Raw genomic sequence first — 20,182 nt, forward strand, 5'->3', positions numbered from 1 at the left:
TTTCAGGGTATTTTTTTTTGCTTTAAATTAAATGTAATTTAAAATTACATCAAAGTTTAACATTTTTGAGTTAATAGATAGGATACAGATGCCCATAGTGATGTTTCTGTCTACAAGATAACTTCGGTGACTTCAACTTTAGCTACTGAACTTGAGACACAAATCTATTCTTTTTTTAAAAAAAAAAACAACCTCCAGTTATCTCTGTTTTGGTACCATGAGCATGATCTTATTGATATATGTAAAATAATATTTCTTTCAGTATTATAGTATTACACTGTTAGCACTATTTAGAATGAAAGTTGTATGAGAGCTTTATGTTGCGGTAACGTGTATGGAGCTTTTTTCAATTATTTCTGTATTTTTAATTTTTAGAAAATTCTAAACTGCTTCCTAAGGATTCCATGACAGTATATATTCAATTATAGAATATATACAATACAATCAGGGGGAAAAAACCCCACCTGGAGAGTCAAAACAATTCTTATTATATTCATACATACATACTTACATATGTACATCATTTCCCTTTGGGATAAGCAACATTATGAAAAGAACATAGAAGAAATAATAAATTATAACCAAAACCAAGAGGGATAAAATAAGAAAAGGAAAGGAAACATCTGGCTTATGCTAGTATGCTAGATGGAATGCTGTTTTGCAAGGCTAGGAAAGTAGGGAAAACATAGGGAATGGTGGAAATTATCAATTATATACTGCTTCTTTGTTCTTCAAACCTCTCACCTATCACTTTCTAAAAATCACATCAACTCTTTTCAACCACAACTTTAATTCTTCCCTTTCTTCCTCTTGACCTTTTCCTTCATACATTTGTTTTGTTATTCACTTCCCATTTCTTCTTTCTGTGAACAAACCACCTGAACATACCCTTCCTACTTGCGATCACCTTTGTATCCACATTCATTCAGCACCCATTTATTTTTACCCACATATTTCTTGCTCAACCATTCACTTAACTTAATTCCCATGGCATCTAACTAACTCTGATGTTTCTGCTGCAATATCCAATTCAAACTTCCATAGTATGAGCAAAATTTTAATATGCAACCACTTTGCTTCTTTTGACATTTGTTCCTTATAATTGACCACAAAGTGTATACCTTACCTTTATCACAATTTTTGCATGCCTAAATAATTTCTCTGTCCAGTTTGTCATATTTAGTAAACATTCTACTACTAAGGTACAGATGTAGAAATTGTAACTGTTTGCACCATTTTCTCTGGAAAACAATCATACTGTGATCTCTCTCCCTCCCTCCTGCCTCTCTCTTGCACTTTTCATGGCATCTATCTAATATTTGCTAAAATAATTTGGGTTCTCAACCTTCAATAGGGTATTCTTTGCATGCAAAGTAACATGTACCTGGGTGTACTTATATAGGCAACCCCACTTATATTGTCACCATAAGCATTCTACACTGATCCATAAATACAGGAAAGAACCAAATGGCCATCTGACATTCTTTCTCTTTTCCTTAGCTTCACAGATACACCTGCTATTTTGTTTTCTTTCCTTCATGTGATCATTCATTTCAATAGTCAAAAAACCATTTCATAGTCTTTAACCATTTACTCCTCTTATGTTCCAATAGCTATCTTACAGATGCAATTGTTGTCAACAAGTGAGCCCACAAATATGACTTTTGTCACCCATCAGGTATTTTGTCAATAAAGACTTTTACACAACACAAAGTAATATTCTTTGGTCTTTGGACATGAATAAAGTGAATTGAACACAGTAATATAGAGATGATATAGATTGGACACCAGCCTTAGTCATAGTGTACCATATGTTGCATTCCTTAAAGATATGATAAATAAGGACCTTCAGTTTTGACACATTTTGATTCATATACCACAAATGCAATCATTTTCATCTCAAACAGACTCATGCTAATCTAACCAGGAATTTGAAAACATGTAGAGTAATGAAACCCCATGACCTTTTATAAAAATAAATCAGCCTGAATTCTTGAAGTTGTGCCCTCTACAATCACCAAATATTTCTCAATTTTTCCCTACATGTATGGAGCCTTTATCCCTATCTAGGAAAGGCTTATCTGTAGAGGTCCAATACTTGAAATCCATTATAAATATGGATTATATATAAATAAATAACAGATTCACTTGGCGTTATAATTATTTCTTTCTCAAGTGAAGTGAACAACTTTTTGTTTGTGCATGACTTTTCATCCTCTGTTCATTGTGTGCTGAAAGCAACTAGAATTCAATGCTTGACTTGCATTTTTGATTAATTTATGCTATTTCTAAGTTTTTATTTATAGCTTGTCTGAGCACCATGACTGAAGAGAACTAACAATATTCCTAAATAAATAGTTCAATCAATTCGTAGTTGTTCTATTTGTATGGATTAGAAACCTCATCACTTTTTCATATATACAAGAAAGCAAAAATAAATTCAGTACATAGAACGATTTATTCAAAATATGTGTTCTACCTCCTTTGGGCCTTCAATTCCATTTCATATAAAATGGGAATAAAATGTTGCAATATAAAACTGATTTGTTATTGTTCAGAAAATGTAAAGAAGAAGCAATCTGGCTTTAATACAATAGTACTAAGTATAGGATAGACTTTTAAAAATAGGATTAAATAGTATGCAAATTAAGGAGGAAATAAATAATTTCAATTATTTCAAACATATTCTGCTTGGATTTGACTATGATAAATCTGATTCAGACAAAATTTATGATCAACACACCACACCCTTAGTTCTTGCTGTTGCAGGTATTTATCTATTTACTTCAATGTAATATGTACCTGAATTTGACATGTACTCTTACATTCTCATCTTTTAAGAAGAATAGAACAGAATATTACAGATTCATAAAAGTAAAAGTTAAAAAAGCAAAAGAGAACATGTATTGCATTTAGTTATTAAAAATAGCATTACTTTGTTCAACTATCCCTGCTCCTTGAAAATTGTCATCCTGAAAAGGTACCACGAAGTACTGAGCTACTAAAATCTTTTAAGAAATAAATTAATGAAATGAATCTTAATTATCCAATATATTTCCATTATTTAAAAGATTAAAAGCGTAGATATGCATTCTACCTTGATTCAGTTTAGTGAAATATGCAAAATAATGGAACATTGCTTTGTAAAACCTGTAATTCCATGTTCCGTATTCTTAAATTAACAATTTACATGAGCCATTGAGAATGTTTCATTACTTTGCAGATTTCACTAAATGGAATCAGATATAACAATGAGATTAGAATTTAGATAAGGGATCCAAACTAGCCTTGAAATTCAGGCCTTGTGTAGCCTGAAATTAATACTGAATACCAGATATTTAGCTATTTGTGGACACAGACCAAAAGTTGCCACCAATTCATAAATATACCAGCAATATGGTTTCCTCTAAATTTAACATTGGCAGCAGACATAGGTAATTCAATTTATTACACTATAAATTCATTTCAGATGTAAATGCAAACTAATAGACATAAGACCTTAACCATTTTCTTGCGGATCTAAGTTATATCCTTAAAATGTCCACCAGATTTTGTGGAATAATATTTATTACAGGGGTACATATCTACTAGGCTACCATGAAGTGGTCTGTTAAAGATGTCAACACCAACCATTAAGTGTTTTCCTACTCTGAAACACTGTGAATATGAGATTATGGCACATGTCATATTGCTGGATTTGTCCTGACAAAACTGAAATAGCAGCTAAAAGAACAATAGCTAGTTAATAAGAAACCTTAGTACAATACTACCTTATATCAGCCTGTTCCAAAACTAACACAGTATACTGTATCCAGAAAATAACCAATGCTTTGTAAAGCATAGTGGTTAGGTTAAAAAACATTAATATTTTGATATGGGACTTATTTTCAGTTAAATATACATAAACATGCAGTCTGAATATTTCATATTTCAGTCAGCAGGATTCTATTAACAAATAAAAGAAATGACTTACATTTTTCGTAGACTAGGGAGCTTCTTGAATATTCCAGTAGCTTCCAGAATTGAAATATCATTATCGTGTAGACGACTTTGAAAAATAAAAATAAAAATATTGAAACATCTTTGGTCCCAGATGCCTCAGCACCTACACATATATTCATTGCAGAATATTGCGAAAAGGAAAACTATATAGTTGTGATTGTGTTGAAGTAGATTAGCGAAACACAGGTTCCAATTCCCTCAATAATGAAGTTACTAATCCAGATTACAGGTTTGAGATTTTATAATACTTTCATCATATTATCCATGTATTAATCAATTTAACATCAATTAGATTTTCAAGATGGCTAAGGTCTGTCAGTAAAAATTGCCGATTGATGTATTTGATAACATCTGGCTGGAGCCACAAATAATTATAATTTTTATAGTGAAGCATTTTATATTTTTTCTTACAAAAATGTTACACTTACAGATCTGTGGTATATTCTGGAAGGTGGCTTGGAAGCCTAGTAAGCTTTGGTTGGAACAGTCCACAAATGTTCCCTCACAGCGGCATTTCTCAGGACAGATGAGGTCCATAAAACACTCCCCACTGAATCTACTTCTGTAGTCCTCTGAACCTAAAAAATGAAACATTTATAGGTAAAGATACTCATTGCAAAATACTAATAAGAGTAATATCCCAAAATACAATTGAAAAGAACACTTCCATTTATTCTGGAACCTCACAAAAATGAATTCCTGTGATATTCCCTGCATTAATGCTCTGAAACAATCAGAAAAAGACACTTTTATGTGAATCTACAGGGAGGAGATCTGTCTTCTTTCCAAAGAGACAATTTTGAAAAAAAAAATCGTGATATCATTATCTACTGGCAAATAATACAGTGGAATGAAGGTAGGCTAATGTCAGTCACTTAGCATAGCATAGAAGATCAGTGAGTCTGCTTTAGGAGTATAAATATTTTAACAACCTAAGAACATGTAACTGAAACTAACGGAGTTCAAGAAATTCTACTTTCTTTAAAATAGGTCACTGTATAGTTAGTAAGAACTATAACTTAGTTGCTCTTACACTACAACTGTCATGTAAATTGTATTTGCTTAATGAAATGCTTTTCAGTTCCTTTTCCAACCTTTTCAATGAATAAGAGCTGTAAATGGGATACTAGAGCTTATGGTTGCCAAATTATTAATGGGTATGCAATCAAAAGTTTGTCCCAACAGATGCAATCAATGAAATACTTGCATAGTTACTTCAATGTTATTAGATGATTATCTTTTTGCTGAACATCCAGCAACTCTACTAACTCTTAGTTTTTCTAACTTTTTCAATAACTTTTTCAATAACTTCATAAATTAATTGCAGTTCCAATAAGTTAACTATAATGCCAATACATTTATCACAAAACACTTTTTAAAAAGAATATGAAAAAAATGAGAAAATATAAACTAATCAATAAAAGGATACCAAAAATATTTTCAGTAGAATTTTGCTCAAGTTAATATTAGCAATAATCACTTTTTTTTATTAAAAAATTTTTAAATTTTAATTTAAACAAGTACAACATCTTTCTTTACATCTATAGAAAGTGTATCAGTCGATCACAAATAAACTTTGGTACATCTCCTCCACAGTCAACAAACATACCTCATATTAACTCGAGCATTTTAACTCAGATATTCATACATATCACCATCGTCATATATCCATTTTCATTTGACTGTAATATTATTAAAAATATAATAAAAGTAATAGTCTTAGACAATACATGCCCACAACAGTGGAAAAAGAAAAATCAAAAGAAATCACTTTTGTACATACTAAACAAATTTTTTTACATACATTCCTGTAACAAAATGCCTGTGCAGAACTCTTCTTATAAACAAAATGCATTAAATGCATTTTTAAAAAGGCTGCAATCAACAGAGGATATACGTATAATTGGGACAGGGGTGGGTTTTAATTTTTTTTTACTACTGTTCAGTGGGTGTGGCTAGATGGGGGCATGTGATTGAGTGGGTGTAACCAACTTGATTGCACACACAAACACTCAGTCCATGACCCTCCCAACCCACACCACCGAAGCGGTGGTGAAAAGTTCTTTTTGGGGGGGGTGGGCTCCAGGCCGGGGACTCTTTGCTGTCTTTTTTTGGGAGGGGGATCCCCAGAGTGCCTTTATTTGTTCCCTATGCTCCCCCTCGCAGGCAGCTTCTCTTTCTGGCCAACAAGCAGAGAGCAAAATTGCTACCTGGGCTCCCTTCCCTCAGTCTCTGCATCACTACCTGCCAGCAACTCGACTCCATGCAGAGCAGGCTGCAGAGGGTGCCAAAAGCCAAGTTGATCAGGGTGACTGCTCCAAGAAAGCCAGCACTCTGAAGAGGTCCACACAAGGCTCCGCCGGCTGCAAATTGCAGCATGAGGGGCAGAAGTCCCCGAACCCAGTGGGGCAATGTAGGTCCAGCAGCAGCAAGGTCCAACCACCTGGGATCATGGTGGGGATGGGGTGGTGGGCATTGTGCATGAGGGTCCAATGGCAGGTCTGATCCTAGGCGGCTAGGCGCTGCTGCTGCTGGACCTGCATTGCCCTGGGTTTGAGCGCTTCTGCCCCTCAAGCCATGCTTTGCAGCCGGTGTAGCCCTGCACCAATCTCTTCAGGGTGCTGGCTTTTGGTACCCTCTCCGCTCTGCGCAGAGTCGAGTTGCTGGCGGGAAGCGATGCAGAGACTGAGGGAAGGGGGCCCAGGTAGTAATCTTGTTCTCTGCATGGGGTGGCCAGGCCATGATATGCACATCTTACCAGAGACTGGCAGCTCTGGATCTTGCGGCTTTTTCTGGATTTTCTTTTTCAAGGTTGTTCTGGAGGGGCAAGAAGAAGGCCAGTATTCTCCCCTTCCCTGTATGCCTACAGCCTTTGAGCCTGCAGAAATTCCCACCACATGCACAACGCAATTAACAACTTGCCCTTGTGAGAAGATTTTCTTTACTATGTAAGTGCCTGGAACTGCTCTAAGGCTGCAGGAGCCCAGGGAGAGGGGAAATGCTGTTCATCTTCCCCCTCCCAAAACAATCTTGGAGACTTTCAAGCTTGTCTGGAGAGGAATTTTTTTAAAAGAAAACCCTGAAAAAGCCACAAGATCCGGAGCTACCAGAGACACATGGGCCCAGGAGGAAGACAGCCTTTTCTGCAGCATCCCCCTTCCCTCTTTGGATTGCCCTGCAGTGGGGTCTTTGCAGAACAGGGCGGGCACATGTGCAGCATCCCGGGGATGTCCACTTACCCTACCAGAGCACTGCCACTCCTCTCAGCTACAATGCAGTAACTGCTTTTCTACCAAGGGCCACAGGGCTAGATTCCAACGTCGAAAGGCAAGCGGGTGTGGGGGACTATTAGGAAGGCCACGTGGGAAGGCAGGGAAGGAGGGCAGGGCTGCGGGGAAGGGAACAAGCAGCGTCCATACTTCCCTGCTTTCCACATGGCCTTCCGCTTGCCTGCCTTCGCAAGTTGGCCATGGGGACACCGGGAAGGCCACGCGGAAGGCAAGGAAGCATGGCAGGGCCACAGGCCATGGGGAAGGGGGCAGGGGAAGCTAGCTAAGCTGTGACTCACAGGCTTACCTGCAGACAGATCAGGGACTCAGTGCTTCAGGCAACAAGTTGCAGAGCAGAGACTGGACGGGGGGGGGGGGGGCACATACACAGTACTAAAAATGTTTCTGCGCAGAAGCAAGAAATAATATGGTGGCGCCTACAGCACCGCCCACAGAACTGGTATGGTCATGTGTCTGCCAGAATTAACTACCTATTCGACCAAACCATATCGTACCGGTAGGAACCCACCTCTGAATTGGGAGAAACCCAGTTATGGAAATACATATTTCATAGATGGACTGTAACTAAAGGACTGAACTTGATATTCAGATAAAGTTAAAATTTTCTTATTGAAAAGTTATCATAGAAAACTTGTTTCATAGATAATATATTTAGAACAAAAACATTAATGTAATATACACTATTTTTCTAAGTATTTCATATATATGATAAAAAAATTCCTCACTCTATAAATACAGTTTCCTGTTCTCCCTGCCTCAGTGTTGTTGTACATCGTATTAGTTTAATATTGTTTATTTTAAGTGGGAAACCCAGTGCTGAAATCCTGAAAGTACACCCATCGTTTAGAAACATAATTAATAAAGAGAATATTTATTTATTTAACCAATTGTTAAATTTATTTCCACTTGTCTCACCATGGAGGTACTCTAGGCAGCTTAAAACAATAAAATGAAGAAATGAAAGAGTATGAATAAAAGATAATATAGCAATAAAATAAACAATGAAAAAAGAACACAATGAGAAATACACTATATGATTACCAAAAAAAAGATGATTGGTACAGAGCGAGGAACAGTAAGGAGGATTACTGTATATGATATTGTGATTCCAGGCCTGTTTTCTTTTACTCTAAAGAGACAAAGAATTTTTAAAAATATGCCAGTTAGGATATGGCATTTTCTTCCTCATGCTTGGTTGAAGTGAAATAGCAATAAAAGGAATCAGAAATGTTTCTTATTAGCTACAAATAGATACATACATACACATTAAAAATTTAAATGTGAATCATCAAGAGGATTGTACAATGTGATCAACAACACATACCATTATCAAGTACTCTAAGTTACCCATCAGCCTACAAATATCAGCAATCAGTTGCCAACAGAAAGAAATTTCTATTTAACCTGAGCCTCGAGATCACTTGGACAGGTGGCAGTTCTATCATGATATTCCCATTAGGGAAACTAACGTGAAAGCCAGCCATCTGGCTGCAGTTATTTGTGGTCCATGCCATCTCTACTTACTTTATCTTACTTATCAAGACATGCTCCCCCTGCTTTAAATAGATAAGTTGCAGAGCAAGAGATGTAACACTAAGGTTGGCGTTTAAATTATTTTTCCATACAAATAAAGATGGGAGAATATGTGCCTACAGTAGAAACCTGTTGAATAGCATTGAAAGCTATGGAATAGTTGTAGTTGTAGAACTTTAAGAATGAAAAAAACCTTTGAAAGGATCTTTTTAAAAAACACAAAAAATATAAGAACTACAAAATCAGTGTTAAAGTTCATATTGGTACATATCTTACATTATGTAAAGCCATGGCGGCAGAGATGGGTTGTTGCTGGTTCAGCCGGGATCGGGTGAACTGGTAGTAGTGGTGGCGGGAGGCTCTGTCCACCTACCTGGATGCTTCTGTGCATGTGCAGAAGTGTCGCACATGTGCGTGACCCCTTCCCCCAAACCGGTAGTAAAAAAATTGGCAACCTCTGCGTGGTGGCACAGTGGTTAGAATGCAGTATCGTAGGTCAGCCAGGAATTCAATCCTGACTGGCTCAAGGTTGATGTGGCCTTCCATCCCTCTAAAGTTGGTAAAATGAGGACCCAGATTGTTGGGGTCAGTATGCTGACTCTGTAAACCTCTTCGAGAGGGCTGTTAAGCATTATGAAGTGCTGTATAATCTAAGTGCTATTGCTATTGCTATTGCTATTGCTATTATTTACTTCTGTATTAGCTGTTATTATTATTTTAGTCAAAATGCATACTATGAAAACAATTCAGTTCAATTGAGAAAAGGTTATGTTCTGAAACTCAGTAAATTGAGATTTAATTATTTTATTGTAATATTGTAATATACAAAGACTATTGTAATTGACTTATTACAATTACTTTTGGGGCGGGGGAATATTTTGTTTTTCATGGGGAAAAGCTGAGAGCATGTTCAAGAAAAGCAGCTTCTTAATTCACTTTTCAGAGAGAAATGTTAAACATAAGAGATAAGCTAAGAACTGAATTATTGACAAAAAGTCACAGCAAAGTTAAATCCACTTTATTTTTTACAGCCAGAAGTAAGCATAGGACTACCAAATGACAAATTACTATGGTATAATTGGATTTCTTCAACCCCTGGGACATTGATGATATGCAATACAGTACTATCATATTGTTGGAACAATTTTGTATATTCCACAGTATATCAGAAATCTACAGATCAATATAAACAGGTACAATTATACACACTAGAAGACTTGATCTATATTTCAAGGAATCCAGGATTCCTTGAAAATGTTACAAAGGTTCAGGACAACAGTTCAGAAGTGGGACTTGCCTTGCTGTTCAGTTTCCTGTGTAAGATTTGAACTAAAGGACATTGGTTGATGGTTGGAAGTTTCCTGAATGATGTCAATTAATTGATGTCCTTGATGTGGAGCAATTAAAATAGAGATTACATAAATCCTAGCAACAAATAAATCAACATCTCCCAGAAAATCTCTAATCATCATTCAATCCCCAATCACCACACCAAATTTAATATAGATTACAAATACTGCAAGGGAATTCCCATTTTTGAGCCATGGAAGTGAGGAGTCCTTGTTAAGGTGAAATATCTGCAAAAAAAATTTATAACTTGATTTCCTGAGTACTGGAGAACCCAATTATTAATTATGTAAAGCCAGATCACCTGTTCATCTTCTAACCTTCTCCCATGTTACATATCTACATACAAGTGTGTATATTTAACATATGATTTTATTTTGTTGTTAGCAATGGCATCGTCATTACAGGTGGTAAATGGGAAGTATGCCCTATGTTATAAAATTTTAGTAAGATTTTGTGTTGGCTCCATTATAGATGCACAGTTTATTTGGAAGATAACAGGATAGAGATAGTACCTTCAGAAGGCAAGCATTATAGAGATGAATAAGGTATTTAGATGGTTACATGCATATTACAGTGAATTTTGTAACATCTATTTATTTAAGAGCTGTGATGGTGCAGTAGTAAGAATGCAGTACTGCAGGCTACTTCTGTTCACTGCCAATTGCCAGCAGTTCAATTTTCATTGGTTCAAGGTTGACTCAGCCTTCCATCCTTCCGAGGTTGGTAAAATGAGGCCCCAGACTGCTGGGGCAATATATCGATTCTGTAAACCGCTTAGAGAGAACTGTAAAGCACTGTGAAGTGGTATATAAGTCTAAGTGCTAGTGCTTCTATTATTATACTATCCAAACAGAAAGTATGGAACAACATCAAAAGTGCATTTTCATTCTTGGCCAAGAAAACAGTAGTTTTCATCGTTCTACTTACTAACTATAGTTCTTTGTATTTAGAAGAATTAACTCTAATTTAATGTAATTTTCTGCAACACAATGACTTTTCTTAAAGCACATGGTTGTTTAAACACATATAATACTGCCCTAGAATTATTTAATAATGAGACATCCTGCACAATATCACATTATTGTGCCCAACTTACAATTTAAAGTAATAAATCTGACATCATGAAACCATCACTGAAGCTGGAACATAATCTAATATCTTTAGATACTCAGTTTGTACATTTAGAAGAAATAATGCCACAGTTATTTCACATGCAAGCTATTTTGAAGAGCGCTATCTGAATGCTTGACTGATCTGTGGACTTATTGTGAGATCTGTTTCAAGCTAGAAAATTGTATGAAATATTATGAAACTGTATTGTTGCAGTTCTCTTTACCATATCTCTTGTTATTTTTTTTTCTTCTTTCACAATGTGGTCATCTCTCACCTTTTGATGCTTCTGAAAACAGAAGTGTTCCAGCATGCCATGCTGCAGGAAAGCATGGAGCCTTCCATGGTGCTTGACAGAACCATGTTCAATTTGTATTGTTCTACCACATGGTTAGATCAAGCACAAAGGAAAATCCCATTAACAGGCAGAGTCAGTGTTAAGCAGCCGCCAAAGAGAGAAGAGCGTTGAGAGGAAGTAGCATGGAGACACAAGCTGGAGATTTCATTGTGAGCTGCTGTCCACTTCTCCCATGCATAAAGGAGCTGAGGTTCAAGAAGTCAAATTTAGTGCTACAAAGGCAAAAATAAATTTGTATCGTACAGTAAGTGTAAAAGAACAACTACTGGACACCTCTGGAGATTAGACTATTACAAATTATATTGAAAGGCTTACAGCTGACAGTTAATGATGAAGAATAAGTGCAGCTTGTAAATATGATCCGTAACATCATTAAGCAGATTACGGTGCATATCGAGTTTTTATAGAACAGTGTTATTCTTTTAAGTGAGATTTTTGCTTTTTGCAATGCTTGGAAAACAACTTTCCTCTAATACAATCAAGGCATTTAAAATAAAGGCATAATCAGCATGTGGTAATGCTTATTCCTCTCTATCCCCATTTAAACATTTCAGCTTTTTTAGGAACAAATACATTAGGAGTAGTTTGAAAATAGTTAAAATAGGCAGGTCTGTATGCTACCTATTTGACTGTTATAATTACAAGCTCTGTGTGCTACTTCAGGGTCTCCAAGCTTAGAAACTTCAAGACTTGTGAACTTCAACTGCTAGAATTTCCCAGCCAGCATTATTGGCTAAGTAATTCTGGGAGTTGAAGTCCACAAGTCTTAAAAATTGCAAAGTTTGGAGACCCCTGCTCTCTAGATTTAGACAGGAGTCTGCATATTCTGTTCTCCGGATTTAACAACGACATCGTCAATAAGGACAATAAAGTTCCTGTTGATTCATATTTCATTGCTATTAAAAAAATAATAATGTTGTGGTGCCTCCTCCAAACATTTGCTTTGATTTACACTGTAGCGTTAACACGGAGATTTCCACAATTAGACTGTTCTGGAATCTAATGACTGTATCCAAACACCATGGTGAAAAAGTAACATTTATTGCAGAATTACATCTCTTACTCCCTCCCAAGCTGTAGCCTCCAACTTAAATAAGTAGTGTGTTCGATTTAGAGAAATCTCTTATTAGAAGCAGTATCAGGAAACCGTAAGAACTGTTATCTAAAGAAAGACCCAATTAATATATGTGAATCTGAACATTAGTGCTGTTTGTTTTCACTTAGAGTGTTGTAGATGGCAGAAGCTTTCTACATAAGCATGTAAAGCAAACTAAGAGCCAAGGTGGCGCAGTGGTTAAATGCAGCACTGCAGGCTACTGCTAGATCAGCAGTTCAGCGGTTCAAATCTCACCGGCTCAGGGTTGACTCAGCCTTCCATCCTTTTGAGGTGGGTAAAATGAGGACCCAGATTGTTGGGGGCAATATGCTGACTCTCTGTAAACCGCTTAGAGAGGGCTGAAAGCCCTATGAAGCGATATATAAGTCTACTGCTATTGCTATTGCTAAGAATGCATGCATTTGACACAAGAGCCTAACAGAGAAATATTGTAAAGCCGGTTAACTGCATGTGAACTGTAACTCTGAAACTCTAACCTATTTTCCTTATGTTGAAAAGGATCCCAAGGTGGGTGTATATTACAGGTTTTAAATTATCTTATTAGTTATTAAACCGAAAGGGTTGGTGACTGTAGCTCCTTAAAAGCAATGGCAATTTAATTAGTATAAACCAATATAATTTTTCAGAATACATATTTCCCAGACTTAAGAAATCCTGATTTTACAATGTCCCCCTCCCCCAAAAACATTACAATATAAGACAAATGTATGTTTGGAATAAATTGCTAATTGTGTATTTTTTTAAAAAAACTATTATGTTTATTTATTAATTAACAGTGTTCCAAGGAGAAGGATTTATCTTTTACTGAATTTTGCATGGTAATTTTGCAAGTTTGAAAAGCTTGTAGGGAAAGAGAAAGCACATGTGAATGTGAGTGTGTCTATGTGTGTATGGCTGCTCATGTCTCATATGAGCAGCTCGGCTGCTAACAATTAAAAACAGAACAAAAACATAGTAAAAACAAGTGTAAAAAAAAAAACCAAGAATATATAAATAAATAACAACAAGAATCTCAGCATAGTTGATACCAAACAAATGGGTTCAGTCATACTATCAAGGTCTTGATGCAAAGTCAAGTTTTCAATGCTTTGTGAAGGTTAAATTTTGAGTAGAATTTGTTATACCAGAGGCTTGTTTCTTACTGTCACCTTCAATTATAGAAGAAGTTTTTATTCTGTGAAGAAGTCTGTAATAGCCTCTGTATTTGACACATTGGATCTGTAGCCTATGGTATTTGAAATAGTAATCACCACTCTTCGAGCAAATGCTCTGAATTCAACTGGAAATGCAATATGCTGTAAAGACCTGCTCTATTTTATAAAATATTGATGATAGTAAATTTCATAAAAGTATAATTCAAAATATAAGCATTCTCAGATTTATATCACTACTGTCTACACTCTGCAGTATCAGGAATTATTGTAAAGTAGCATCTGACAAATAGATTGTTGGCAGATACATATCAGATTGTCCTTTTTCCATTGGTTGCTACATTAGTGGTGTGTTTGATAATTAAATGGAACAAGTAGACAAAAGCTGAAATACTCAGGACCTAGATTTAGAACTTCAAATGAGAAATAAATTCCTATTTTTAAAAGAAGAGAAAGGAAAGCTTCAATGACTCTGAACTTCCTTTCATCAAGCAGACAAATCACAGAAATGGACTAATCAATCATTAACCGAATGAAACAGAAAGAAAGGACGTGAAGGAAGAAACAGTTTTCTGAAAGGCTGAAAAATCTTTGTAATATTTGTGGCATCACTGTGCACCAATCAAGAAATACTTAAAATTCTATTCCAATGTGAAGTTATTGTTGGACAAGTAAACTTTGCTAGATTCCTTTTGCTGATTTCTTAGGAAACAAAACTATATGGTAGATACCTTAATAAAAAGGTACCAAACACAGGCTTGCTGAGATAATTTGGTGGTATAATAGTATTGCCATCTTGCATTAAATGATTGGCTACTATTGGACAAGTACAGTTGATGGAGAAGACATCCATATCTTTTTATGACTCCTGTTGAAAATTGTAGAATTCTTTCCTTAACTTGAAAGTACAGACATTCAATTGAAATTCAACAGGAACATTATAGCTCCTATAAATTGCTCAAGCACAGAGACTGAAATCCATCCTACAAAACTTAATAATTTGGAGATAAAGGCAAATGAGGACAGTTTCCAACACAGCATCAGGCAATATGATCATTTCACTTCACACCGGTTGCATGTTGAAATGAGTAAATCATTAAATGTATAATCTTGAGATACTCTCGCCTGGCTAACTTCTTTCCCCAAAATCTGCATAAACTAAAACTTTGATAACATTAATGCAATATGACGGCTAATGTATTATGCGTTTGTGTACATTTAACATTTGTGGAAGTTATGCATGAATTCTGAAAGAACAACACAGACAATTTAACCTCAAAAGTAAATTTTGGCTTGCCAATTAATGTTGGTTAGGGCAGTGTGCTCTCAGCATCAACATTTTTTTTTGCAACCAATTATGTCTGTTAAGGAGAAAACAACACTTTTCATCATATATTATGCAAAGCTAAAATATGCTCATCTAACAAAACAGCAACATATCAGAAAATTGAATTAGCTTACCCAATTTACACTTTTACTCATCCAAATCATGAACAGCAAGGATATAAATCAGTTATTTTAAAAATTAAATTCAAAAGAGCTTTTGTTTAAAATATGTATAGCTTCTAAACATTTACAATTTTGTTGTCATATTATGGTTATCTAAAGAAATGGAATGAATTCAGTATCACTAAAAGGCTTCTCTCAGCTCCAGTTGAGCTTGATATTGAAATTTTAATTTCTTTTCAATCCTGGAATTGAGAGTAGCACAAGCAAATGAATTTACAATAAATCAGCTGATTAAGATTTTTCTCAGAATACTGATTTTAGATTTAAATTTACAGAAAAACATGAATATATTCCTGTTAGTCTCTATAAAGTAAAATGTATTTCAAAGCAAAGTTTAGCAACCCACTTAGTTCCTTGGTAAATAGATAGGAAAGTAGGATAGAATTAAAATAGTAGCAATAAGGATACAAATAGTACAATATAATATTGATGATAAATGTTTATGTACAGACTTCACATAAATGCAATATCCCATCAGTTTGTGCTACAGTACTTTTACCTCCTTTCCTTCCTTACAGTTTTCTATTCCATCCCCAACTACTCCCAATACTTGAAAATATCAGAACAGTTTTTGATGACACGAGTTTATAGACAAAAAAGGGAATTATCTCCCTATTAATTTGCTGCTTGAAATCTTTCTAATACTATTGAAACTGAGACTGAATATTCTAAGGGATCTTGTAGGGGTATATACAGAAATACTAGGTTTTGCCTGTCCTTAGGTTTGTATATCATCAGAAACTAAAAGTGTGCTATTGGAAGAATGGTCCTAATTTTATTGGAGAGTTCCTAGCAACTATCACTGGAGACCAAAGAAACTTTGTGTCCAAAATATTTATCACCAACTTTAAATGGTATATCAATTATAGCCTTTTTGAATATTGACAATCTAGTTTAAGAATGAAGGTGAATATACATCTCCCAGGATAATGCTGTAGGATCCAATCTGGGTCAGTCACTGGGACCAGAGGTTTTGTCTTCCAAGCTTTCAGACTGGTGCTGGGGCACATCTTCAGGGAACTTCTCTCTAACAGTGCTCTTCTGTATGGTATTTATATAGTGCCTTTTGTATGTGGTTTTTTAGATGCTGATTGGTGAGTGTTGATAGCAATAGCAGTAGACTTATATACCGCTTCATAGGGCTTTCAGCCCTCTCTAAGCGGTTTACAGAGAGTCAGCATATTGCCCCCAACAATCCGGGTCCTCATTTTACCCACCTCGGAAGGATGGAAGGCTGAGTCAACCCTGAGCCGGTGAGATTTGAACCGCTGAACTGCTGATCTAGCAGTAGCCTGCAGTGCTGCATTTAACCACTGCGCCACCTCGGCTCTTATGGCTGGCTTTTAAATCATTGGCTGTCATCTGAAACTTCTGGTCCTGGTAACCGACCCAGATTGGATCCTGCACAATTTAGTTTACTTATGGGAACTTTATCCTTAGATGAATGTTATTCAATCAATGTGCAATTACAGTTCCGCTTCATTGAGAAGCTGCAGCTGGGTTCAAAATGTAAAAGCCATGTAGCTGAGTAGATTATCTGGCCACAGAGATGTTATCACTCTCTTGAAGGACTCCTCAGGCTACCAACTGATCTGGTTCTAGATTTTTCTTGTAAAGTATAAGGTTTTAAAACAATTCAGACCATGGTATCTACTGTATGGTGATATGATATACAGTATGTCAGTAATTTCTTGGGAGATGTTTTCCTTGGACTGGCACATTCCCTTCTGCAAATCAAGAGGCCCCAACTATTAGCAATATTGCTGAATGAATGTTGTATTAATTGATTTTTTTTTGTTTTGATTGTCCCTTTCCATATTCTTGGTAATAAAAGTTCATACCTCTTGAATTTGTTATTTTATTGTTCTATTTTACAGTTTGCAAATTACTTAATGATTTGCAAATATAAATCTTTTTTGAGAATAATCTTAATGTATGACAGTCCATATCAGAGAAGATATATTATTAGTTAACATAGCTGATAGTGAAAATTAATTTGAAAAAAAATCCAGGTATATTTTTGCAAGTGTATCAATATATCAGGTTCACAACTCTCTGTCTTTCTCTATATCTATCTATCTTATCTATCTATCATCTATCTATCTCTATCTATCTATCTATCTATCTATCTATCATCCATCTCCATCCATCCATCCTCCATCCATCCATCCATCTATCATCTGTCTGTCTGTCTGTCTGTTTGTCTATCCACGTGTGTTTGCATGTATATATTGCAAGTGTATCAATTTCTCAGGCTCACAACTCTTTATATACATACATATACACATATACACATATATACATATGTATGTATGTATATATAAGAGTTGTGAGTTTGACAAATTGATACACTTGCAATACACACACAAACATGTAATAAAAAAGCGCAGAAAAATAATTATTATTGATTATTTATTCATGCATATTCTAAAGTCCATTCCTAAAGTTCATTCTCATAATGCTGAGAAAAATCCTATGAAAAGGCAGAAGTCAGTACATAATTCCCTGTATGTTTCTTTTCAGTGCATGGGAAGCAGGTACAATGATCCTCAGTTGGATCAAAGATCTTTTCACCAACAGATTACCACTATAAACAATCCCACATGAACACTGCAACCACAGCTCTAATTTCCTGACTTATAATTATTGATAAAGGGCAATTTATGAATTATTGAGGAGAATAGCACACAAGTAATGTTCTTTTGTGTAGTGACAATTTTGTCAGGAAATTTTATTGTCAGGAATGCAACACACAGTCCCCCCTTTTTAGGATGAAAAAAGCAACTATATTATTTAGTATTTAAGTACGTCAAGATTATACATTAATGATAGTTTTTTTTTTCTACCTAGTCCCATTAATGAATTTTCAACATCTAAAATTCAATCAATATTTTAAATTTTCTTGAACTAATATATTGGTTCACCACTAAAATTATAAATCACATATTTGACAGGACCTTAGAATATGAACAAGCCAAAATTTAAAGGGAAGCAAAGTTGGATAAAACTATATTTCAGTTATAGGAACCTGGATGCGATTAATATTTTGAGTCCATATAAAATGATCACACAACACAACATTACAGTTATATACTTCTTGTTACTTGGTTACTTGTCTTTGGTTTTCTCCCCTTGTATATCCTTCACATCCTCCCAGATTTACATTAAAATCTCTCTACCCTTGAAAGCAGATTGGTGGTGGGAGGACGGGACATAAGGATTTTACCAATCTTATCCATTGTCAGCTTCTAGTGGAAGCACTCCAATGGATCAAACTCACAATATTTTAATCTCTCTCCCTCTTTCTCTCCCTTCCTTCTTCCTTCTCTCCCTTCTGTGTGTGTGTGTGTGTGTGTGTGTTTAAATATTGCATCATCTCATTCAGTTACTTTGGCAATAATAAATTAATAGATTAAAAGTTAAGGTCAATCATACTATTTTACTGTAGTTTTCGTGTTATGGAATGGAATGATCAGACAACTGATAGAAGTATTTTTTTAAACTGTCATTTTCTTCCTACACATCAAGAACAAACCAGATATGTTTAGTCTTTTGTTTTTCTTCTTTTTTTCCCCAGGCTAAAATTACATTTTAATGTATATTTCCAAATTTTAATTTATTGTTGTGTTTTACTTTTATTATACTGTGAATGTTGTGAGTTCCCATTTCATCTTATATTTTTAAAATGCACACTATCACAATAATCTCCTCAGCTCTCCAAAGAGCCATATTGATCGTTGTTCAAAGTCACCCTTTGAGTGATTCATAGAAAGCATCCCTGACTATGCTTTTATGGACAGAAGATTGAAAAAAAAGAACTAAAAATTCAGGTAAAACATATCTGAATTATTTTACTATTTTTTTGGGGGGTGGGGAGGAATTGGATACCCAGGATCTTGTACATCACCTTTCTTTGAAAGCAGCATCCAAGGCTGCATTCTTTTAAAAGAGAATCCTAGTTTTTAACCAAATAGCCAAATAAACCAAATGAAAGCTAGAGGTTTTTCTCTCGTTTAATGCACAAAGTAAGTAGATTTTCTGAAGGACTAATCCAATTTCTCAAATTTAATTTTGGAAAGATGCTACATAATATCCATTATACCAAACACTGTCCCACAGATTGGATTAGTAGGCTCCCTGGACCTGCTTATTTCTGAACTCAAAGTGCAGCACAGCCTGGATAATGAATTACCTGAGCAACGGAACTTCTTGCTCTTGATCTGGCTGATTCGTTTGTTGGCAAGACGACGCGGACTGCTGCACCGAGCTCCGCTGGTTTCTATTGGATTATCCTGCAGGTAATCAGCCAGCCACTTCAAATGGCAGTCGCACACAAATGGATTTTGAGCTAAATGCCTGCAAGAGGGATGGATGTTTAACCAGAAATGACCTGTGACACTGTACTCCATCATTGTTTTTACAAATACACAACTGAAGCAGAGTAATTGAATCAGCTTCCAATACACCGGGTCTGGCAGAAGCTGGATGGAGTTAAGACTTGTGTGGGGAATATTCTGTGAGCCCTCTCTTTTTTTTTTTTTAGCTTGTTAAGTCAGCAGCAAGCCTTCTCCAGAAGGAAACACAAATTAATATACAAAGTCGCTTTTTAAAGGGCATAGACCTATTGTCTACAAAAGCTGGTCATGATATATTGCAGTCAATTAATCTTTTTAGAAGGAACACATTTAAACTATTTTTTGGGTCACAAAATTAACACTTTCTAGAGATTGTCTTGTAAACTAGTATACCTCAGGGCACTAGG

General features: G+C 35.5%; 1 protein-coding gene across 1 annotated transcript in view; it reads right to left on the reverse strand.

Moving 5' to 3' along the window:
• Positions 1 to 20,182, reverse strand: part of SLIT3 (slit guidance ligand 3) — a 506,804-nt gene that overhangs the window by 124,543 nt on the left and 362,079 nt on the right. Inside the window, 4 exon segments of the mRNA XM_032210926.1 lie at positions 3,974 to 4,048; positions 4,431 to 4,479; positions 4,482 to 4,580; positions 19,613 to 19,776. Of these exon segments, the coding sequence (XP_032066817.1) occupies positions 3,974 to 4,048; positions 4,431 to 4,479; positions 4,482 to 4,580; positions 19,613 to 19,776 (387 nt within the window).

The sequence above is a fragment of the Thamnophis elegans genome, chromosome 2, assembly GCF_009769535.1.
Source record: "Thamnophis elegans isolate rThaEle1 chromosome 2, rThaEle1.pri, whole genome shotgun sequence".
Taxonomy (NCBI): Eukaryota; Metazoa; Chordata; class Lepidosauria; order Squamata; family Colubridae; genus Thamnophis; species Thamnophis elegans.